At 47.4% G+C, this 21,831-nt stretch overlaps 1 protein-coding gene across 12 annotated transcripts in view; it reads right to left on the bottom strand.

Annotated features, from left to right (window-relative positions):
- The window catches only part of PKNOX2 (PBX/knotted 1 homeobox 2), a 269,434-nt gene that overhangs the window by 85,652 nt on the left and 161,951 nt on the right, over nt 1–21,831 (bottom strand). For 8 of the 12 annotated variants that reach the window (XM_079102832.1, XM_079102838.1, XM_079102837.1 and 5 more), the window contains 2 exons: nt 19,441–19,547; nt 548–656 (listed from right to left, as the gene is read on the bottom strand). In XM_079102832.1, coding sequence (XP_078958958.1) covers nt 548–634 — 87 coding nt within the window. In that variant the 5' untranslated portion in view covers nt 635–656; nt 19,441–19,547. The remainder of the gene's footprint in view (nt 1–547; nt 657–19,440; nt 19,548–21,831) is intronic. The other 4 variants (XM_079102843.1, XM_079102833.1, XM_079102834.1 and 1 more) reach the window with 1 other exon arrangement.

Raw genomic sequence — 21,831 nt, 5'->3', positions numbered from 1 at the left:
TGTTTTTTTTCTAGGTAGAAGTCCACCACAGTCCTGATGAGAACAGATTCTTTCAATAGGCTGTCAGTGGAGGACTGGACAAAAAGCCTCAAGTGACCAGTGAATAGGGGGATCTGGTAGGGAGGAACTTGTAAGTTCATAGTTTCCTGAATACTTTAAGGTGGACTGCTTGCTTACACCACGTACTAGGATCTTGAGTGTGGATTTTGTATTGATCACAACAAAAGGGTTCAGCTGTACTAGGCTATATCTGCCGGGTAGGGGATGAGGGACCCCTCTATGACCACTACTCCAGGTTTATGGTCCTGGTGATGGAATGACTCAGGTAGGATTTGAACCTTGTGTTTCATCAAGTAGAGTCAGGAGCCTGTGTTCACTGGACTCTCTGTAGAGAAGTCTTCCTATGCCTAATAGGAAGAGCCCCCAGTGCTGTCTGGATAAAGCTGAGTCCCATCTGATCAGGCCCCTCAGCCCTGAAATATGCCAACCCCCAGAGGGGTCCCCAGGGCTACCATGCTCCCTCCCCACTTCTTCGCTGGCAACTCACCTGCGGGCTGTCCTGGTAGGGTGGGGGAGGGACATTCTGCGTGGCCATCATTGTCAGAGCTGGGGCTGGGGAGGCATGTTGCATCATGGGATTGATTCACATCGAGGATCTGCGGGCAGGAGAAAGGGGGCCGCACCGTTAATACTGTCGAGCGCAGGGGAGCCCTGGGGACCGACCAGCTTCACATTTTTTTCCAAGCTGGGTCACCAGGACTGGTGAGATACAGCAAGGGCTGGAGACCCTTCAGGGGAACAAATGAAAGCTAAGAGGAGAGGCTTGGGCAGGGAGGGGCTTGCTGTGCTATTTCGACTTGAAAGAAACAATATTCAAATCATATGTAAAACAAGCGGTACCCCTGCAGCGATGCTTTGTTCAGCATCAGCGATGGCTTGGTGTGTATGGGAATGGGAGTGGGGGCGGGGGCAGGGGGCTGGAGGGTGACTCGACCGGGCAATCCAGCGGGATTGGAGGCTACTCAGATAACTCTCCTTCCCAGCCTAGCCTGGGAGAACCCTGAGCTTCCTCCCTACCTGTCATGATAAGGTGCTTCTTGCCCCACACCTTCCCAGATGTTCTGGAGCAACCACCAGGACTGGGAGTGTGCTCAGAGGTGGAATGCATGTGTGAGACCCAGGTCTCCATCTCAGCACCCAAACAAACAAACAAACCACCAGCACTCACGGGGGCAGGAAGCCTTCAGGTCCCTCCAGGGTCTCTAAGCATCAGGCCCACCCCTACCATGTGTGCTCACCACACCCCCTAGTGGTGGCATGGGATGTGGACTACTGGCCCATCAGACTGCAGTCCAAACTTGACCACTTGCAGGTCTTAGGGAAGGGAAAGAGGCAGGACAATTACAGTCACCTCCAGGGTTTTCTTTTTGTTGTTAATGTTGTTTGTTTGTTTGGGTGCAGGTAGTGCTTCCAGGAATTCCTTTAGCTTTGGTTCAATAATAGAGTCACAGTCACCTGGGACCAGAAGAGCAAAATGATTAGCCTGCCTTTTATAGAAGAGACACAATCCATGAGGTGTGTGTGTGTGTGTGTGTGTGTGTGTGTGTGTGTGTGTGTGTGTGTGTTTCAGGTCTGTTCCGTGACACCCCACCCCCACTCTATCATCAGTAATTGAGCTGCCCCCAAGAGGCCTCAAAATTTCCTCTTGAACTAGGACGTGGTGCCCATAGTGCGTAAGTGGAGACAACCTGGCAGTGCCACCCAAGGAAACAGAGAGCTGATGAGCTACAGTGGATGCCCTGAAACAGTCAGAGCCAGAACCTACAGATTAGTTGCTGATACCGGGCTATCTATTTGCAAGGAGGGAGATTGCAAGAACTTAAGGGAATATGGAACCTGTCTCCTGAGAGGAGGGTGCTGATGGTCTGGAAGCCTTTGTGAGTCTGCCTTCAAACCTTCCTTTCTCTATGAGGGCTCCATTCTCCTCCAGTCTGATGCCAAGTCAGCCTGGCCTTCTCGAGGTCTCCCAAAATGTGCATGTACCTGAATACTGCAGGAAGCAGAGGGTGTCTTAGAGCTGCCATTAAATAAAGGGGCAGGTCTCCCAGGCCCAGGATATGTGCGTGTGTGTGTGTGTGTGTGTGTGTGTGTGTGTGTGTATGTGTGTGTTGTTTTTTAAAGAAGGAGAAGAAAGATCTGCTCTGGCCTGACCTGAGTCTCCAAAGTACCAGGTATGCTTTGACCTTAAGTGCACACGCAAAGCAGCAGAGATTCATGTTTCATTCAGTAGATGTTTATCAAGTATCAGCTCTGAGCGGGGAACTGTACTGGGGGTGAGGCATGATGGATGAATGAGATCAGGTCTTCCCTCCAGGGAGCCTGGTTGGTAGAGGGAGGTGATAATCTAGCAGGAAAGAAGAAGGCAAGGTGGGGATAGTGCAAAAATGATGGTTTTTTCTGTAGGGGCAGTGCTGTTGGCTGCACTGCCTGATCCACTCCCTACCCTGGCCTGACCTCGGAAGATGAACCACCAGAATATCCTTGTGACAAAATCACATAGGGTCCTGCCCAGCTTACACACACTGGGTACATGATCTCAGTAGAGGGCTGTGAAGAGAGTCTATCCATTTGGGCAGGAGAATTATCAAGGCTTATTTTATTTTTAAAATTTATTTATTTACTTTGCAGTGCTGGGGATTGGACCTAGAGGTACTCTTCCACTGAGTCATATCCCAGCCCTTTTTATTTTTTATTCTCAGACAGGGTCTTGCTAAGTTGCCTAGGCTGGCCTCTAACTTTTGATCCTCCTGTCTCAGCCTCCCCAGTTGCCAGGATTGCAGGTGTGCACTGCCACCAGCCACCACCCACAGGGGCAAGGCCTATTTTAATGGCTGGGTCTTTGTGTGGGTGGTAGTCAGTCAAAAGAGGCAAGAGCAGAGTGGAGGTGGGGGGGTGGAAAGTGAATATAGATTGATGTTTGTTTTTTTGTTTTCTATTTTCTCCCAGTGTGGGGATGGAACCCAGGGTCTCATGCATGCTAGGTAAGTACTCTACCTCTGAGTCACACCCCCAGTCCAATACAAATTCCTTGAGACATTAGAATTAACTTCCAGAATTAAGACTTTGGAGATATTAAAATGGGTGTAGATATTAAAATTTCTTTTTTGAATCCTGAGAAAATACAGGAACTAGGGATGTCTTGGAGATTTGATGGGCACAGCCTTTTCTGGAACTCTGGCAGATAAGACAACTTTGGAGCCTAGGGGGTAGCTGGGATAGCGGTGTCACTTCCTGGGAGCACCCAACCTGAAGGCTCATTGCACTAAGAGCGGCACAGATGCAGTGCCAGAGATGTCCAGAAGAGGGAGCTTGCAGGCAGAGTCAGGGTGGGATTCGCATTCAGAAAAGAGGTGTTTTTGTTTGTTTCCTGTTGGGGCAAGCGGTTCCCTTTAATTCTGGGTTTGGGTCTTTTGGTAACTTCACTCCGTAAAAGAGAAATTCACAGTGAAGGCAAAGCAAAGGAAATTTCAAAATGGAGAATTTGAGCTAAGTAGAGAAGTCTTTAATCTGCATTCTTTTGTTCACTGTCCTGTGAATGGGAGGCAGGTCAGTTTAAAAGGACTATCCCTAGACATATTTAGAGCTGTCCTGCCTGGGGGCAAGGAGGGATTTTAAGAGTGGTCTGCTCTCAGAGCCAACCATCCAGAAGGCTGAGACATTTTTCAGTCCTGAGCCTGCTGGGTGGTGGAGCGAGGCTCAGACCCCTGAGCAATCTTCAGAAGACCCAGATGGCCCTTGCCCCTCCCCCTCTTTGGGTCACCACAGGCCACTAGGCCACTGCCCCATTGCCCTCTTGGGGCTCCTCCTACAGGAGAACAGGAGGTCTTTTCAACAGGGGCTTAAGTTTCTTTCTCTGCTCTCTCAGTCACAGAAGCCTCCCACAACTTGACACTTGGGAGCTTAGCTGCCGTTGGACCCCATGCCCAGCTCTAGAAGCCCCATATCCTCACCCCCACTCACACCTCATGTGCACGCCCCCATCTCACTAGGTCCTCCTGAGGGGCCACATGCAACCATCCTGGAGAGGAATTTGGGGATAAGACTCATCTGGTCAGGGACTTGACTGAGACTCTGGCCTGAGCATGGTGGAGTCCCCAGCCATAGCTGGGGTCCCAGCCCTTTGGGGAAACCTCCCCTTTGTGTACTTCCTTTGGGAGTGGGGAGAGGAGTGGCAGGACTAAGCTCCAGGAGTAAACCCAGTCCAGGGCCTTGAGCGTCTGTCAGGGGTTGTGAGAAGCTGCCTGCCCTGGCCCTGGCCCTGTCCAGAAGCCCTGGCGCTTCTGTTACCAGACACCAGGGCATTCAGGGAGCAGAGCCAAGACTGCAAATGGAGGGCACACGAGGAACATTTGCCACGGACAGATTTCCCATCCTGGAGAGGCTCATGTTCAGAGTTTGGTTTTGCTTTTAATGTTGAAAATCTTTACTGTGTAACAGCTAGTGGGGGACAAGAAACAATACAGCACTCCATAGTGATAACCAAGAAGAAGTAATTTGTGTCACTGATAATCATCCCATTAAAAGGAGCTGAAAATATCATTTTATAAGAGGCCGGGAGCCAGGTGAGGCTAGGGAGGGGTGCGGGTGAGGGGGGCACAAAGGTGCACCCCTTTAGCAAACAGGAACTTCAGCCCAAGGGTACCCATCTTCCTCTGTCTCCTCAGCTCTAGTTCGCCACAGCCAGACACAGGAGTCTCTGACTGGAGCCCAAACTCCTGTGTGTTGACAAACAGGCTTAGAAAAAAAAAAATGCCAAGCTCGTTAGAAAGAGCTCATTAGGACTTGTTGACATGAAACCCATTAGACCAATTAACATTCCATTAACGGCCTGGGGCACCAAGGGGTTAATGCTGTTGGGCAGTAATTGGGCCAGGGTGCAGGGGTTGGGGGCTTAGGGCCTTAAGGATGAGAAACAAAGTCTAATTGGGAACTGTCTGGCCAGCTGGCCCCACAGCATTTGTTCCTGGCCCCTGACCCTAGCAGGGACTAAATTGTATCCGGTGCTGAGGTAGGAGAGGGAAGGAAGGGCTAAGCTTTCCTTGGCCCCTTTCTGCCTTTCTGTCCCATCTGCCTGCTTCAAACTGAAGACTGGGCTGGCACTGGCACAAGGACAGGAGGGAAGGGGATAGTTCCACTTTTTCAGACTCTGATAGCCCTGTTTTCCTCATCCATGGACTTTCCCCCCTCACACACACTCACTTCTACTCTGTTTTTTTTTTTTTTTTTTTTTCTTTTTGTTTCCCTCAGTCCCTGGGAAATGAGACTCTCTTCGCTCCAGGTACTGATTTTCTGTGATGTTACCCATGGTTAGAAAAACACTCTGGAGGGGCCTGGAGAAGTAGTTTAGTGGTACAGCACCTGCTTAGCATGTGCAAGGCCCTGAGATCAATCCCCACCACTGCAAAACAGAAAAAAAAAAAAAAAAAAAAATTCTCTTGGGAAGCCAGAATCCTTGAGACAACAGAACCTAATGTAGTATTCCAGAAATGCTGTAGTCCAGGGCAGAAGGGTGAGGAAGGTGGTTTCTGATTTCCCTCCCTCCTTTTCTTCCTTCCTTCCTCCTTCCCTCCTTTCCATAGCAGCTAAGAGCTGCTTCTCCTGTCCTTCATTATATGCATACACATTCACACACAGTTTGCACGATTTTCTTTCACTTGGTACAGTAGGGGCTGTGGAAGACCCACCCCTGTCTGGGTCTCAATTTCCCCATCTATAAACTAACTGGACAAGAGCATCCACAAGGTCATCCAGGATCAGAGTCTGTGCTTGGAGTCCCAAGGCCTGAACTCCACACCCAGGAGAATCTGCCACTTTTCTGTGACTTGGCGAGTCTTTTACCCTCTTGGACAGCAGAATGAAGGGATTCCACCAGGATATTCTGAAAGTCTTTGCCCACAGTTAGCACTCCAGATATGCTTGTGGAATTGAATGCAAATAGTTGGATTGTAGCTTCATTCCAAGGGCCAGCCAGCTCCCATCTTCTCTTCCTTCCCTCTCACTTGAAAGTGGAGGAGTGGGGTTCCTGAGGCCAGTAAGCCAAGAGCCCACCAGACCCCCAGCACAGCCACCCTCAGGTTACCCCTCCACCCTTATCCCCAAACTTTCCCCTCTGCACAGCTGCTCAGGCTGGGGTTCTGATGTCTAGACAGATTTGCAGGAGGCTGAAATAACACAGTGAACTCAGCAGGAGGGACCGAAAAGCTGCATTAGTAACCTGGCTGGTTTCAGCTGATCCCTTTGGGGCAGCTGCCTCAAATGTGGTGCAATCCCCTCTCTCCTTCAGTGGCAAGCTTTGTCCCAAGTGACCATCTCTGGTCTAGCTCCCTTCCCAGAAGTGGCCTGTAGGTGGTGTCACAGGGCCCCTCTTTAATTGCATTATATAATATAACCTGTTTACTAAATCATGTAATCAGTCGCCTTAGGATTTACAGCTTTGGATGTGTATGGAGAATTGGACTTTGAGTCAAATTTAAAAACAAATAAAAATGAGAGGCAGCTGTTGCTGATAGTGTGATATTCATCTTTTGGAAACAAATTCACCCCAGTGCTATAAATTATGCCTGGAAAAAAAGTGTTGTTGGTGGGAAGGAGTTGGCTAGGTCTCCTTTGCTGGCAACTCAGAGCGATGAATCTTGAAATAACGGTGTCAACCTGTCACTGATTTCATGTGACTCTGTGGATTTATCTAAAGAAATGCAGGCGTGTGGGTGCACGCACACACACACACACACACACACACACACACACACACACACACCAGGTCTCTGCAAAATCCAGTAAGGGCTAAAAATCACAAGCTGAAAGCTTGGTGTCTACAGGAATTCCATGGTCCCCACAACCTGGGATGAGGCCAATTGGGGGGATGGAGATGGATGATGATGAAGTGGAGAAAGGATGTACTGGTGGGATTTTGCCCCCAAATCAGCTTGTCAGATTAAAATGTTTCAAAAGGAGAAAGAAGTGAAGGGTCCTTGAGGTGGAGACTGAGGAATTGTAGGAAGACTGCAGGCACCCCTAGAACCTGGTGTGCCCTAGTGTGGTGACAAAGTCAGGGGCCTGGGGATTCAGGCAACAGAAATGCTGGGCCTGACAGATACTGCTTCCTGTCTCTGATTTCAGGGTGCAGGGCAAATGGAAATCCTCCAGTCTGGTCAGATGAAGCTCAGGGTGGGGTCTGGAGAGCAGGGAGTGTATCTGTGTCTACATTACTAATGGGAAGGCAGGTGGGAGAGGAACTAAGCAGGATTTGCACTCAGGTTTGATACCCTCGCTCACTCAGTCCTGAGGCTGAACGGCTAAGAGGTCAAAATGAACTGCTGCTCCACAATTACCTAGGTCCCAGGAAATGCTGCATGTGACCCAGAGCCCAAAGTCCTTGCAGAATGTCATGGCCAGGAGGCCCACCTCCCTGATGCCCCTTGGACTCCTGCTTGGAACACACAGTGGAAGATAATTCCCCGTTGACTTCAGCAAGAAGCGGAGATGACAACCAAGACAATCGCACCCTTTGGGCACCCACCACTCTCTGTACTCGTTGTCACTTGCTGCCTCTCTGGGATGCCTACTTGGAAGGTGGTGCCAGGTCATGCACTAGTATGATGACGCTAGTCTCCAGGGAACAGTGGGGACAGAGAGGACGCCAGCATAAACTTTGGCTAAGACTCCCTGAGAAGTGTGAAAATATTTCTTCCTCTCTCCTAAACTGCCACATGGAGGGAATGGGATTTGGAAAGGGTAACACAGACCCTTCCCTCATCCCCAACCCAAGGAGTGGCCCAGGATCCGACTTCCAAGAGCTTCAACTACCTCCCCTTTCTCCACCTCCTGCCCCACAAGGCCATTTTACTCTTTGCTTTTTATCAGGAGTAACAACCTGTGTGACTGTGTGACTGGGTAAATTGGTCATTTATGCACACTGCTTTATGACCCAGCCTAGAAATAGATGACCACAAGTTTGCTCCAGAAACCAGTTTTGGAGTGTTGGTGGGGGATGGTTACTATTCACTCTGGATTCCTCTGTGCCCACGGTTTAATGGTGGGGGGCTGAAGACAAGCTTAGTAGTTAATTAAACAGGATTCCACTAAGCATGTCTGGGGACTAACCTCCAGCCCTAGCCCAGGCAATCACAGACCCCCACCACCATCCTTATTCTCTCATTCATCTAGGGACAGAACTTATCTTCCTTGAACTCAAACCTGGGTAGGCTTCCCAGAGTGGAGCAGAACCATCTTGCCCTGTTGCTGACTGGCACACAGTTCTAAATCGCAGGAGACCCACTATACCAGGGCCCAGAGTTCACAGGCTCCCTCCCCACCTCCATTGCTCCTTCAGTTCTTCACTGTGGTGTGAAAACACGGACTAGGGGCCTGAGCCCTCTTGCCCGACTGCTTCCCCACACAGGACAGAAGTGATGGAGTCCCCACGCGCTCCCTGACTGGCTGTCACACCCTGGCTGGCTTCAAAAAGCTCCTGATATATTTTACAAACTGAAACAGCAATTTAATTCCCCCTGATAGCGGCAATTGTCCATTAGATCTTCCTACCGAGGAGCTTAACAATAATTCCTTTCATCCAACTGCTTGCTTCTTCTTGATCTGAGAATCAATCCCATAAATAGCAGGCAAGAGTTTTCACATTACTCTCCCCCTCCAGCTTTTAGCATTTTGATGAAGATTCTTATCTCTTTTTTAAGCACTTTACAACTTGGCAATTTTCCCCCCTTTGGTTCCTTTAAACAAAATAAAACAAAACCAAACCAAAAATAAAAAAACAAAAAACAAAACAAAACAAAAAACGCACCTAGAAAGGAAAAGGAAAAGCTAGAGTGCATCTCAGCTGTAAGGGGAAGAACAGCAATTGCTCTCTTCTCAGAGAGGCCGTTTGCACTTTCTCCTGCCAGATTACAGGAATGACCTCCAGTGGGTTCTATCTGCTAAAAAGTGGGTGCTGCTCTGTCCCAGAGGGTGTTGTTAAGGTCTTACAGTTCATGCTCATCCACAGGTGGGTCCTTGTTTTCCCAGGGGTGTTCGATTACATTCTCTTCCAGGAGACCCTTCCCCTATTGCACCCTAGAAACAGTGGTCTGGGGTCTACTACTGCCCTGGCAGGAAGGGCCTTCCTTGGGCCTATTGCCCCAGTTTCCTGCCCATCATCCAGGAAACTCTCTAACCTAGGGAGGGGAGTCTGCCCTCTTTTTCATCTCTAGTTCCTTTATGTCTAGCCAAACAATGCAAGTGGGAGAGGTGGGGAGGCACAGGGAAAGGAGAGAGCTTGAGGCCTTTGATTCAATTATTTTTCTTTTCTTTTAAACATCCAGGCAGCTCCAGGGATCAGGGACAGAGGAGAGCCCTCCAGGTCTTCCTCAGGGTGGCAGCGAGGGTAGATTGGCAGGGCCCCGGGGAGCTCCTGCAGGGCCCTCTGAGACACCATCACATGCTTCCTTGTCTGCACACATGGAGAGAAACAAATCTAAAAATGAACCTAGGGACTGAAGTCCCCCTCGACAAACCCGATTCCCAGGTTTATTATTATTTGTTGAGAGCTGACAGCAGCCGCTGCTCAGGATCTGAGCTGAGAAAACAACCCAGACTTGGCCCCTGAGGCTCACAACTCAACGGAGACAGACACACCGCTCAGACGCTGGGGAACCAGGAGGAGGGAGGGAGGCGGCCTCCTTCCTTCTGCCGGTCTCCGTCCCCTTCATAAGTCTAGTGCAGGGTACTCCCTGGGAACTGAAAAGGGAGCTGGGAACCGAAGTGTGGGCAAAGAGGGGCTAGGGCAGCTGGAGCCACAGAGGCAAGGCCCCCTGGAGCCCATCGAGTCCACCCCCTGGGATGATCTCATATTCTCCTGGAACCAGAGGATCCTAAGATGGTCAGCCAGTCCCTTTTCCTCTCTGAGAATGGCTAAATCAAATCCTCCGGTGGGGTCACACTGGGTCCCAATTTTTTAACTGGGGAAAGAAATACACGATCAAGAGTCAATTATGGAAGCCAGTGGTTGGTCTCTGGGTTAGGTTCAGGTTACTACCCCAAACTACTCATTCCCCAGCCAATGGGGGCCCTTTCCTGGGGCCTTTGTGGTGGCCCAGGTGAAGCTTATGAGGAAAAAGTGGGGAAGGCTGGGGTGGAGTCCACAGTAACTATCAGCTGGAGGAGGGAAGACTGCCCAGACAGCCCCTTCCACCCTCGGTCCTCACTGCTGTTGGACTGAGGGCACTGGCACTGTGCTCCTGATCTGCCAAGGTCAGGCCCCAGGTTAGGGTGGATAATGGCCACGATGTGAGAGGAAGTGACATTGGCCAGTGAGTCCATCCCCGGGACCCACAGACTCACACCACAGCTAGGCAGACATGCCCTCTATTGCCTGACCTAAGCTGTCTCTTCCACAGTTTTCCTTGTCCCTGAGGAAGGTGTTCTGGGTCATGCAGCCATGCCCTTCTCCTCATCAAAATCTGCCTCCAGACCTTATTCTTCCATGAAATTTTCCTTCACTTTCCCCTCTGGGACTGTCCTCTCCCTCAGAGCCTTGCATAGTCAGATGACTGATCACTATGTATGTTTTTATGTTACAGGAAACCACTCCTCACGCACGCGTCTCTTCTGATGGATGACCACTATACTCCCCAGGAGACAAGGTTGTGGCTCCGCCTGGCGTCTATGGTGGAGAAGCATATGCAATAGGACTCTCTCCTGATGGAGCCTGAAAATACATATGCACAGTGACAATTCAATTTCTTTGGCTTTCTGTTAAAACATAAAACCAATCTGGGTAAGATAACTCTTCAAGTTCGAGGGCCATTTAGACTTCAGTGAGAATGACTTTGTTAGTCCCTCTCCCTGGCGTGAATTTTGACGGGGGTGAGACAATAATAGAGAATTAATGACAAAGCCATTTATTAGCCCTCACCTGGCACAAGGCACGACGCTCAGCTCATAAGGATAACCTTGTTTATTTTTCTCAACGACCATATGGAGTCAGCATTATAATTGTTCCTATTTGTGGATGAGAAAACTGAGACTGAGAGGTTGAGAGAGTTTCCAGTGTTACAAGCAGTCTGATTCCAGACTCTTGAATATACAGGATGAAGGCGGGAAACACCGAAGAAGAAAAGAGACCCCTAGAAGCTGTAGAAGTACAGATGGGGCAAGATCGATCACGAAAACAAGCTGCCAGCCTTGACAGGCCATTTAGTGTAGGCTGTCCTTTGACCTTCACCTGGCCTTAAATTTCTAAGAATTCTGTTACACTGACACCACTAAGTGTGTTCCATGCACTGTGGGCAGGCATATGTATAGGTCAATGCTTGTATATTTTGTCCCTTCCCACACTGGGGCTCCTTCAATTTCTGTCAGTCCTGTCATCCTGTACAGCAGTGTTGGTCCAAATTTATGTAAATATTTTATTGCATTCTGCTCTTATTATTTAAAAAACAGAGTGAGTGGGAGATGGGAAAATGAAAGTGCTGATACCAGCAATAAGAAGTAGGGGGCTTGGAGACATAATACCACCAAGACAAAGATGGGAAACACTGAGCGTGCTGAAAGCAGCAAATCTCGAGTCTCCGTCACAGATTCACTGGACTGTGTGTTCAATTAGGAAGGGAAAGAACAAAATCAAAGAATAAACATGAAATGACAGAAATGTCTGGTTGGAGAGCGCATCTCAAAGCTGATGTGTCATTGGGAACATGGTCATGTGTCTCAGCTGTCTGGGAGCAGAACTCTGGGAAAGAGCTCTATACATCTGTCCCTGATCCTGCACCCAGTTGCTTAGGGCCAGGGCTCTGACTCACTTTGACCGGGAACCCGTTAGTGTCTCCTTGACAGCCTGGACCAAGATGCCCTGCAGGGGCCCAGGAGGGTGGAGTGGGATGGGGTGGGAGGGAGCCTGCAGTCAGCCTGCTCTCTGTAACTGTCTCCACTTGGCCTTTTCTCTCCACCCCACCCCTGGCTTTCCAGGGACCACCCACAGCTGCAAAGAAGTCCCTGTTCTAGAATGAAATCTGTCCATGACTCACAGGCAAAGAGGCACCTGGCTCTCTCTTTGGAAAGCCCGTCCAGTTGAGCAATATTCATTTTTTGAGTCAGGGCATTCCATCCATAGGAAGAGTCCACTCCTTGTCATATTTCCCTAGGTTCTAGCTTTCTTCTTTTGCTGGAGTCCCTTCCTGGGCCCCTTTCTTTCTGAGCCTTCTCCTTTCTCAGGCTGGTGAGATTCTAGCAGCATGGGCGGCCAGTGAAGACATCCTTGTGGGTCTGTAATAGAATTTTATTCACAGTCTCCAAAGCAAGCAGTGATTAGGAAAGAGCACTAGAGCTGTGTTCTGCCTCCCACTGGCCCCTGACTGCTTCCTGCAGCCTCCATCTCCCCAACCTCCAGCCTTGGGAAGGGTCTGTAGTTCTCTGGCTTCTTCAAGGGAAACCATTCGTCATTTCCTGGCCCTTCCAGCTGTACCAGACACAAAGGAGAAGTGTTTCATATTAGCAGCAGAATCTTTGAATACTAGCAACTTGTCTGAAAAGTCTAACTTGCATAGAACGTCAATCCTGACTTTTGCAATGACGACTCATTTCCTATCATTATGGTCTCTTCATGGAAAAGAAAGTGTCCTGCGCCTTTCACATAGAATCTTTGTGGACTTGAAGTTCAAGATTGTACCTCTACTTCCCCTTCTTCTTTCTCCTGCCATACCCCCACTTATCATGCTAGTGCAAACACCAGGAAGGTAGAAGAAGAAGAGAAGAATTTTGCATAGTGGCCCTCAAGGACCAATTAAGATATTCCAAATAAGAACGACTCCTAATCTCCTGGGATCTGAGCATTTGTTACTTTGGATCTGCCAGGGTCAGGTTGCCCAGAGAAGAGGAACAAAGAATCTCAACCCTCAGATCTAGAGGTTCTGTCCAGGGCAGTCTGGTCCAGGCATGTGGGAAAACTGCATGGGAGATGTCGCCAGGGCAAGGAGGTGTAAACAGGATGCTCGTCTGAGATGACTCTCTGAGATGACTCTCCCAGGACAAATGTTTCCCAAAGCCGGGGCAGATCCCTGCTCTCTGCAGGCCCCTGTGTTCTTTCTTCTCTTTTTAGGGTCTGGCTGTCTCTGGCAGAACCTCTGTTTTGGAACATTGGGAGCTGCGTGCACATGAGCTGAGAAATGTGGGGAGCAGGGGATGGGCAGGGGAGATGAAGCCCATTCCAGAGTGACTGGAAGTTCAAGGGGAGCAGTGCCCAGTGGGAACAGACACAGATCCTGGAGAGATGGGAGTTTTTGGAAAGGGTCCACAGTGGGAGGCTGGCTGCCATGGCTGACCCAATCACCTATTTTCTCTTTACTCTGCAGAAACTATGTCTTCCTCACTCTGGAGTGGTGGGGACACAGGTTCTGGGGCGGACTGTCAGAGGACCAGCAGAGTTGGGAGAGTCCTGAGCAGTCATGAGGTCTGACCTCTTCCCTGGACCAAAGAGGGAGCTGGTCCAAGTTCATGCAACAAGTTGGCAATAGGGTCTTCTCTAGAATTCAAGTCCCAAGTGGCAAACAGTCATCATTGGCCATGTGCTGGGCTGTGGAAGTTCCACAAGGAGAAAACAGACTACCTGGGGAATGAATAAAGATAACAAAATGAAAACTTCCCTGAGCTGAAGTCAGACAGGTGACCTCAGATTAAAAAGGATCCCAAGGACTGAGTAAGAGAAACGAAATGAAAAGAAAGAAGAAAAAAAGCAAATCTACAGCTCTAGGGGTGGAATTTCTGAATTTGAATGAGAAAATAAAAGTTCTCACAGATCCTCATGGCAATCTGGGAAATAAGACAGGGAGCAATATCACCATGACCTAGGAAGAAGGGCTGGGGACGGAGTTCAGCAGCAGTGTTTTTGTCTAGCATACCAGAGGCCCCGGATCCAACCCTGATTCCCCAAAACAGATAAGGAAGGAGGAAAAGATTTAAACCTGGGATTCTGAGCTCAGTCAGATGATTAACCAAGTGTGACGACAAAAAAAAAAAAAAAAAAAAGACTCAGCGTTGGATTTGTAAGAACTCTTTTTCTTCCACTCATCATTATAAAAAATGGCTTAGTATTCCAGCAAAACAAAGAAATGCAAGGAGAAGGGCAATATGTACACAAGAAGAGCAGCAACTTGGTTTGACTCACAGAAGGAAAAATCTGGAGGGAAGGTGGAAGGGGTCATCACACCACAGTGCTCAAAAAGTTCCATCACAGCAGCTGGGATGGCAATGACAGGACCCATCTCCTTCCTCAGGCAAATCACACTGTTTTTTGGGTTTAATGCTTTTTAATATACTTTCATCCTATAATCAACCTCTAGTCAGAATGCAGAAGTAACTAAACATATAGTAGATCTTCTAAATCTTAATAATGTAAAAATAGTAGATAAGATATTGTTTTTATTTTATATATAATGTATGGCATATAACATAATAACATATAACATAACACATACACTTCATATTATAGTAGAAAATGTGTTATATATAGTATTTAAGTATTATACAACAGATATAATTTTATGTAATATATAAAGTACTATATATTATGTAATAATATATAGTATCATATTATAAGATATGGTATTATATATTTTTATGAAAGATTAGAAATCAGAATAAGAATATGGTGGAGCAATGTCATCAAGGTCAAAGAGAAAGACCCAGTAGGGTGGCACATGACTGTAATCCCAGGGAATCAGGAGGCTGAGGCAGGAGGATCACAAGTTTGAGGCCAGCTTTAACAATTAAGCAAAACCTTACCTCAAAAACTAAAAAGGGCTGGGCGTATAGTTCAGTGGTGGAGTGTCCCTGGGTTCAATCCCAGTACCAATCACCCCAAAACAAAACTAAAAACAGAACAGTTTTAAACCTATAGTTGTAATACATGTATACATATATAGATGCTAATATATAATATTACATACTATATAATACTCCATATTATATAGTATAATGTTTAGAATATACTATATATTATATCATATGCAGTAAATAGCATAGCATATAGTATTATATATAATACAGTATTTTATATATATTAAATATTCTTTAGTATATATTTTTATATTAAGATTTAAAATATATACTTATATTAATACATAGTATATGTTACACAGTCCTGTATATTATATATAGTATATTAGCTACATGGAGATATAATATATAATTTTATTAATATGTAATAAATAATAGCAAATATTTGCTATCATTTATTTTTAGTATATAGTGTTAAAAATTATCAAACTCATGCAGATTAGAAGGGGGAGAATGTATGGTAATTTCCTGAACTGTTTTTTTTTCCTGAACTTTCATAGCAGGGAGTTAATAGATTAACAGGTACATTAGAAAAGAGGAACTGAAGTATTATTTAGCAAAGTAAATGTTGGCTATCAAGTAACCAGAACCAGAAGCTTCCATGTGTTGAAGTTGCAGGGAAAAGAAGGGAGACCCTTTATTTTATATCTTTACACTGTTTCCCTTTCTTCTATACATACTTTTAATTAAAAAAAAAAAACAGCTAAAATAAATAATTTAAAATTCAAATAATAAAAAAACTATGTAGCAATGGAAAATAATGAGGGTAAATCTACTTATTTTGACCTGGAAAACAGCCTCATAGAACCTAGAAAACTTTTTACACAAGGAAATGATAAATATTTAAGAAGCAGTGAGTGCCAAAAACACTGATTTAACCATTGCACATTGTAGGCATGCAGGGAATTCTCACACTGTAATCCATATATTTGTACAATTATGTGTCAATTTATTTAAAAGCAAGTTCTTAGAACAGTATGTAATATATAACTTTTGTGCGTGCGGTGCTGGGGATGGAACACAGGGCTTCTTGCATACTAGGCAAGTGCACCATGACTGAACTAAGGCCCCAGCCCCCCGAATCATAACACTTAATTGTATTAGAATAAACACCAAAACTAAGACACAAACCATCCTTCAGGAGTCTCCTGGACTACTGGCCCCTTCTGTTTTCCCTGCCCAGGTTACATATCTACTTCTGGAAATCTTCCCTTCCCAGATCTTTCTAAGATGGGTGCCTCTTTTTGCAGGGTAAAGAGCTATCTTGTGCATGTCTCGAGTAGCAGCTGGAAGTTCTTGACAGTAAGTGTCAGTTCAAAGACTGGCCTGGAGGAAGTTGCCCAAGAGATGAATAGCTTTATACTCAAATATTTGGTGGAGGGAGCTGAGTGGGGATGAGGATCAGAGGCTACAGGATGTTAAAACAAAAGGCTTGTCAGGGAGGTCCTGGTCCCCTGCTCTCATTCACAGGTAAGGAACATACGTGGGGCCAGGAGGAAAGATCACCCAGTGGAAGTAGTGTCTGGCAAAGAGCTATCTGGGCTTGTTAAAAGGCAGAGTCAAGCAGAGACCCAAATGAGGATGGAAGTCTGGACCCCAGCCTGATGCCAAGCCCACAGAGAATCCTGTGGGGGGAGGGGAAGGGTGAGAGGGGGTCCATGCAGGAGCTGTTCAAGTAACCTGCTCAGGACCCACAGCCAGCAATGGCAGTGCTGGGATCTAAGCTGAATGGTTGGAATTCAAAGCCTGAGCTTAGGCAGGAATCAGAGGGATCCGATTAACATGTGCTAACTCATTGATAAGAAGGATAGTTTCTTTCCCAAACAGGGACACAGCACATGCTGTTCCCTCTCTGAACCCTGACGAAGGAATCAGCCCCTTTACACAATCCATGGATATCCAGCTGCCTTGACTGGGGACATTAATTCCTGTTTGCTCAATGGGACTTTGAAAATTCCCACCTGGAAGGATACTAGCAGTGGATAACAGCAGTGGGGGCCCCTCTCTCCACAGCTGAGCACTGATGGAGTCTCCTATGGACACAGAGAACTGACCATGGCACAACACAAAGAGATGGGTCAGGACCCTGCATAAGTGCAGAGAGGAGGAGAGAAGCTGGGGTCTAAAAGTCTGTTTTCCATGCTCTCAACCCCATCTCTGTCCCCTAACCAACATCAAAGGCACATTAATGGCCCTGGCCACTCCTCACAACTGAGCTGGCCCAGGCCTCCTGCTGTTCCTCCCTGAGAACTTCAGCCTCCCTGAGTCTCTGGGGTTTTATTTGGGGGGTGGGGAGGGGCAGGCAGGCGGGCCCAGGAGAGTATGTATGTCAGTTAAGGTTTGTCGTTCACACGTGGAGATCATTAACGAGACTTATTTTTAAATTGTAATTGCAAAATGTAAATGCTCCCCAAACTGATGTGTAATTGCTACCCCCTCCACCCCAGCCCTTCCCCTCTGGTGCCAGCTTTGCAAGGAGAGAATTAGAAAATAAAAAGGGGGTGGATTATGTAAGCAAAACGATTTTAAAAAAAGAGAGCGAGAGAGCTAAGAATTTAAGTGAGACAGCTGGTGGCTTCTCTGATTGCCACACTTCCAGCATTAGCTGCAAAAATCGTCCTTGCCAATTACACCCATCCAAGCAATAGTGTCAACTGTATTTAGTCCCCAGGAGAGACCATACTGTCACTCACTTGGAAAGACTTGGAAAGGTCAGTGAGTGTATGGGTGTTGGGGGACTGATGGGGGCAGAAGTCAGGGGTATGTTGGTAATATTTCTTCTGTTACATCCATGGAACAAAATCACAATCCATAGCAAGAACTAGCAGTCAGTCGACACATTCCCTCAGTCTACCATGCAGGTGATGGCAGGGGCACGTCCATTTCCTGGGCACAGGCTGGCCTGTTTAGACCCAGCAACCTCGGTCTCAGCCAGGAGAGAAGAGAGCACTATTAACTAGGTAATTCCAAAGAAAGCCTCAGTTCTACTTGGGTCCCGGAGAAAGTCACTGGACTTGGTAACAACATACTCATACTGGTTCACTGAGTATATAACCCTTGTCAGACCTTTCTTTTTCTACTTGCCCTTCATCTTTCTCAAGCCCTTGTCACAGCCACTGTGCACAATAAACTCTGTGCAACGCCATTGTGCACACAGGCTCCAAATGTTGGAACAATTGTCAACTTGTCCCCCAAATAGGATTGCCCAACTATACTTAGTGCAGTCTTGACCCCTGTAGATAGCCTTCCCTTAAGAGCCACAGACCATGCTGGAGCATGGTGACAAGCTCCCCCTCCCCCTTAATACACCTAAAATGGAATTCCCCTGAGAAGAGACAGAGTCATTGCTGCCAGTTCTCTCGCTCTCAGGTATGGGGTCCTCTATGAACAACCATGGCTTTACTAACTACCTGCTTGGGGAGCTGGACCCCGGAACATTCATCTCTGTGGCTAGCTCTCTCTCTTCCTCTCCCAGGGAAACCTGCTTTAGTGATGGAATTTAGCATTGATTACTGCCCCCAAAAGGAAGGCTGATGAACTATAAGGTCATGATGGCCCTCAGGCAACAGGGAAACTTAGAAAATCCTGGGCAGGATCCTTTGGAGTTGGGAGCCCAATCTCACCATAACAGATCCTGCCCTTATCAAGACATACTGAAAACCCAGTTATCCAAACTAGGTTTCCAAATCTCTGACTAACTGATATGTAAATCTGTGAGATCATGAAGTTCCTTAAGGGGATTAAGAAAACCAAACAACCAAAAAGAAAGAAAGAAATCTTAACAAATAAAAGCATCAAATGAGGTTCTCTACTCAAAATACTTAATACATTCTAAGGAACTATTTCTCCAAGTTCATCAGAAATAAATGGTATGATTTGTTCAGTGTTCATCAAAAACACTTGGGGTTGCCAGGCACAGTGGTATACCAGTAATCCCAGACATCAGGGAGGCTGAGGCAGGAGGATTAGAAGTTTGAGTTTAGTCTGGGCAACTTAACAAGATCCTAACTGAAAATAAAAATTTAAAAGGGCTGGAGATATAGCTCAGTGGTAGCATTCTAGGGTTCAATCCCCAGGATCATGAAAACAAAAGCAAAAACAAAAAAACCCTGCTTGGGCTTGGAGTAAAGATCCATGGGTCTTCATCTGACTCTCAGAACCAGAATCTGACTGTGGGGGCCAGGAATTGTGTTTTTCACTGGCACACTCAGCAACATTCAGGGGGTAACACTTGCTCTGGAGAGTTGTACGAACGTGATCATCATCATGGATGTAAGCAATACCCCATCCATCTGTACCAACAACTCATGGAACTTGCAGAAGAGCAGAGTGTACAGGGAGGAGGGCTGGCCCTCGTCCTCAAGGAGCTAAAAAGGTAAAACACAAGGATATGAAAAAAAAGTACAGCAATTTATAGCCAAATGTTGTCCATGCTAAGTGTCAGCTCAGGTGATCAACTGGTCCTAGCAGCTTTCAGAAAGAAAAAAAAAAAAAAAAAAAAATCAGCCTGGGGGATTTAATTTATGTGTTAAAGGAGAGAAAAGCAATTCTTACTGTTGGGTGATCCCGCAGCCTCTGGGATGGTGTGCAGGAGGCTCACTTCCCTCCTCTTCACTTCCAGCTGGACCAGAAATGCTTCCTGTCAGCTAGAGCCAGAGCACCTACAAGCAAGGCAGAGCACTTCTCAGCAGGGGCCTCAGAAAACAGAGAACTCTGGGCTCTACTGACTGACTCTTCTCCTTCTCCTGGGATGTGTTATATTCCAAAAGGAATAGATTCTATTTCCTCTACCATATTAACCTTTCAACTCTTTCTTTAGCATGATTGCTGAGACCCACTCCCATCCCCAGTCATCTGGGGGCCCAAACTGTGTCAGTTATGAGTACCTCTTGCTGGTCTGGGTTCCTGACACCAGAGTACCTGCAGCCCTCTCCCCCAGCTGCGGGCAGCACTGGGAAGACCAGCAGACTCTAGTGGAACTCAGAGGAAGGGGTAGCAGTGATAGCTCTTTCAGGTATGCAGATGAGCTTGCGATCTACACGATGAATGGCAGGCTTTGGCTGGGGGTTTGGAGGGAGAGTGGTGAGGTGCATTGTGGGTAGGAAGGGTGCTTGAGGGTGGCAGAGAGGAATTGGCCAGAAGAAGTAGAGGATGAGCTGAGGCCCCAAAGTAGCTTTAGCTGCACAACTTACTTAGTTTTAGATTAAAGTGATTTAATTTTGTTTCTCAATAATTGTACTCAACCAAGGTGCTTTGCATATGGAGGTTGGTTGGTCAGCCCTGTCATATAGGTCTGGCTGGACTTTTCCCTCAGAGTATCACCAACTTTTCCTTGTGGACCAGTTGCTAATTTGTCTCCAAAGAGGCTGTGCTTGGAGCCAGGATGGCAGGGTCACTGGAGTGGGGAGCTAATCTGGGACCCGGACTATACTTTGAGGGCAGCAGTGGGCAGCACCTCCAGCCCAGAATCCCAGTCCTTCACCAGAGGCAAATGCATCTTTAACATTAACAGTTCCTTCCTAGTTAACACCATCTTAGTCTCCCTGTAAAAACACATTTGCACCTCAGTAAAGAATGTAATTAACTAGTGACATGACAACAGGAGGAGCAAAGCCGTAGCCCACACTGGGAGCTGCAGTTGGGAAATGGAAATGTAGACATCTGCCTGGGCAACAAGGCTTTCCCACCCTGTGTGTGTGTGTGTGTGTGTGTGTGTGTGTGTGTGTGTGTGTGTGTGTGTATGCACACACACAAGTGCACACGCTGCTAGGGAGGTGAAGGTGGTAGTGAGATAGTATCCAGAATCCTAAGGAAGTTTTGAATTCCCAGTCTCAGAAGATAGGAAGCTGGGGTGTTCTAGAAGGATGGGACGTACTGAGAGCAGCTCCAAGGGTAGAGAGGGGAGCTCATGCATTTCCATTAACGAATGCTCTCTGGATTCAAAGAAACCCCCCTTCCCTTTGCCACACCCCAAACTCCTCCCAAGAGGAGATGAAGGATGTTGAGACATACTTACAGTCCCTCCAGGGACTGCCTGCTTTGGCCATGTGTAGAAACCAAACAGATCAGGACCAATGGAGAGAGTGGGCACTGTAAGTGCCAAATTACTTCTGTTTCACTCCCTGCATTCTGCTCCTCCTCCCTTGTCTGTGAACTCTGTGAGGACTCGCTGCATATGGAGGTTGGTTGGTCAGCCCTGTCAATAAGGTCTGGCTGGACTTTTCCCTAAGAGTATCACCAACTTTTCCTTGTGGACCAGTTGCTAATTTGACTCCAAGGAGGCTGTGCCTGGAGCCAGGATGGCAGGGTACAGACTGTAAACCTAGGAGAGGTGTCTGACTCTTCCCTCCTCCACGCCCCACCTAATTTTTACTTCTAATTTCACCATCACTTCTCATCCCTTTCTAGCAGGGTTGAAGATCATCTTTTCTACTTTCCATTCCTAATGGCACAATCTGGAGAGGGAGCTCCTCCCTGGTGTGGTGGCCCCAGAGCCTCTTTCTCCCCACCATCAGCCTTCCAGCACATCTTCACTTGGTGGCTTCCAGACTGAGCTTCCCAGGCAGGTGACATCATCCGCGCTCACCCAAACATACCAGGCATGGCCAGCCCAGCAGTGAGTACTCACTGTCCTTCATGGACTTACTGCTGGGTCACAGTGGGCTCCAGGATTTTCCGTGCCTCCTTGCTCTTAAAGGGCGCTTGACTGTATTAGACCAAGTGCGTCCTTCTGAGCGCCTGTGGTTACCTTTCAGATTCATCTTCCACCCTGTGCCAGGAGGCTCCCTACCCATCATCCAAACACAACCACTCTCCACACCTGTCCCACAACTCTCTGCTGCTCAGCCTGCTCCAACTCTCTATTTCTACCTGATAAGACCCCAGTCGTTCTTCAGTATTCAACTCAAACAGTCTGGCAGCTTCCTCTATAACCAGAAGGAATTT

This window comes from Sciurus vulgaris, assembly GCF_902686455.1.
Source record: "Sciurus vulgaris genome assembly, chromosome: 11".
Classification (NCBI taxonomy): domain Eukaryota; kingdom Metazoa; phylum Chordata; class Mammalia; order Rodentia; family Sciuridae; genus Sciurus; species Sciurus vulgaris.
The sequence above is the reverse complement of the archived record's forward strand: the minus strand, read 5'-3'. Positions and strand labels throughout refer to the sequence as shown.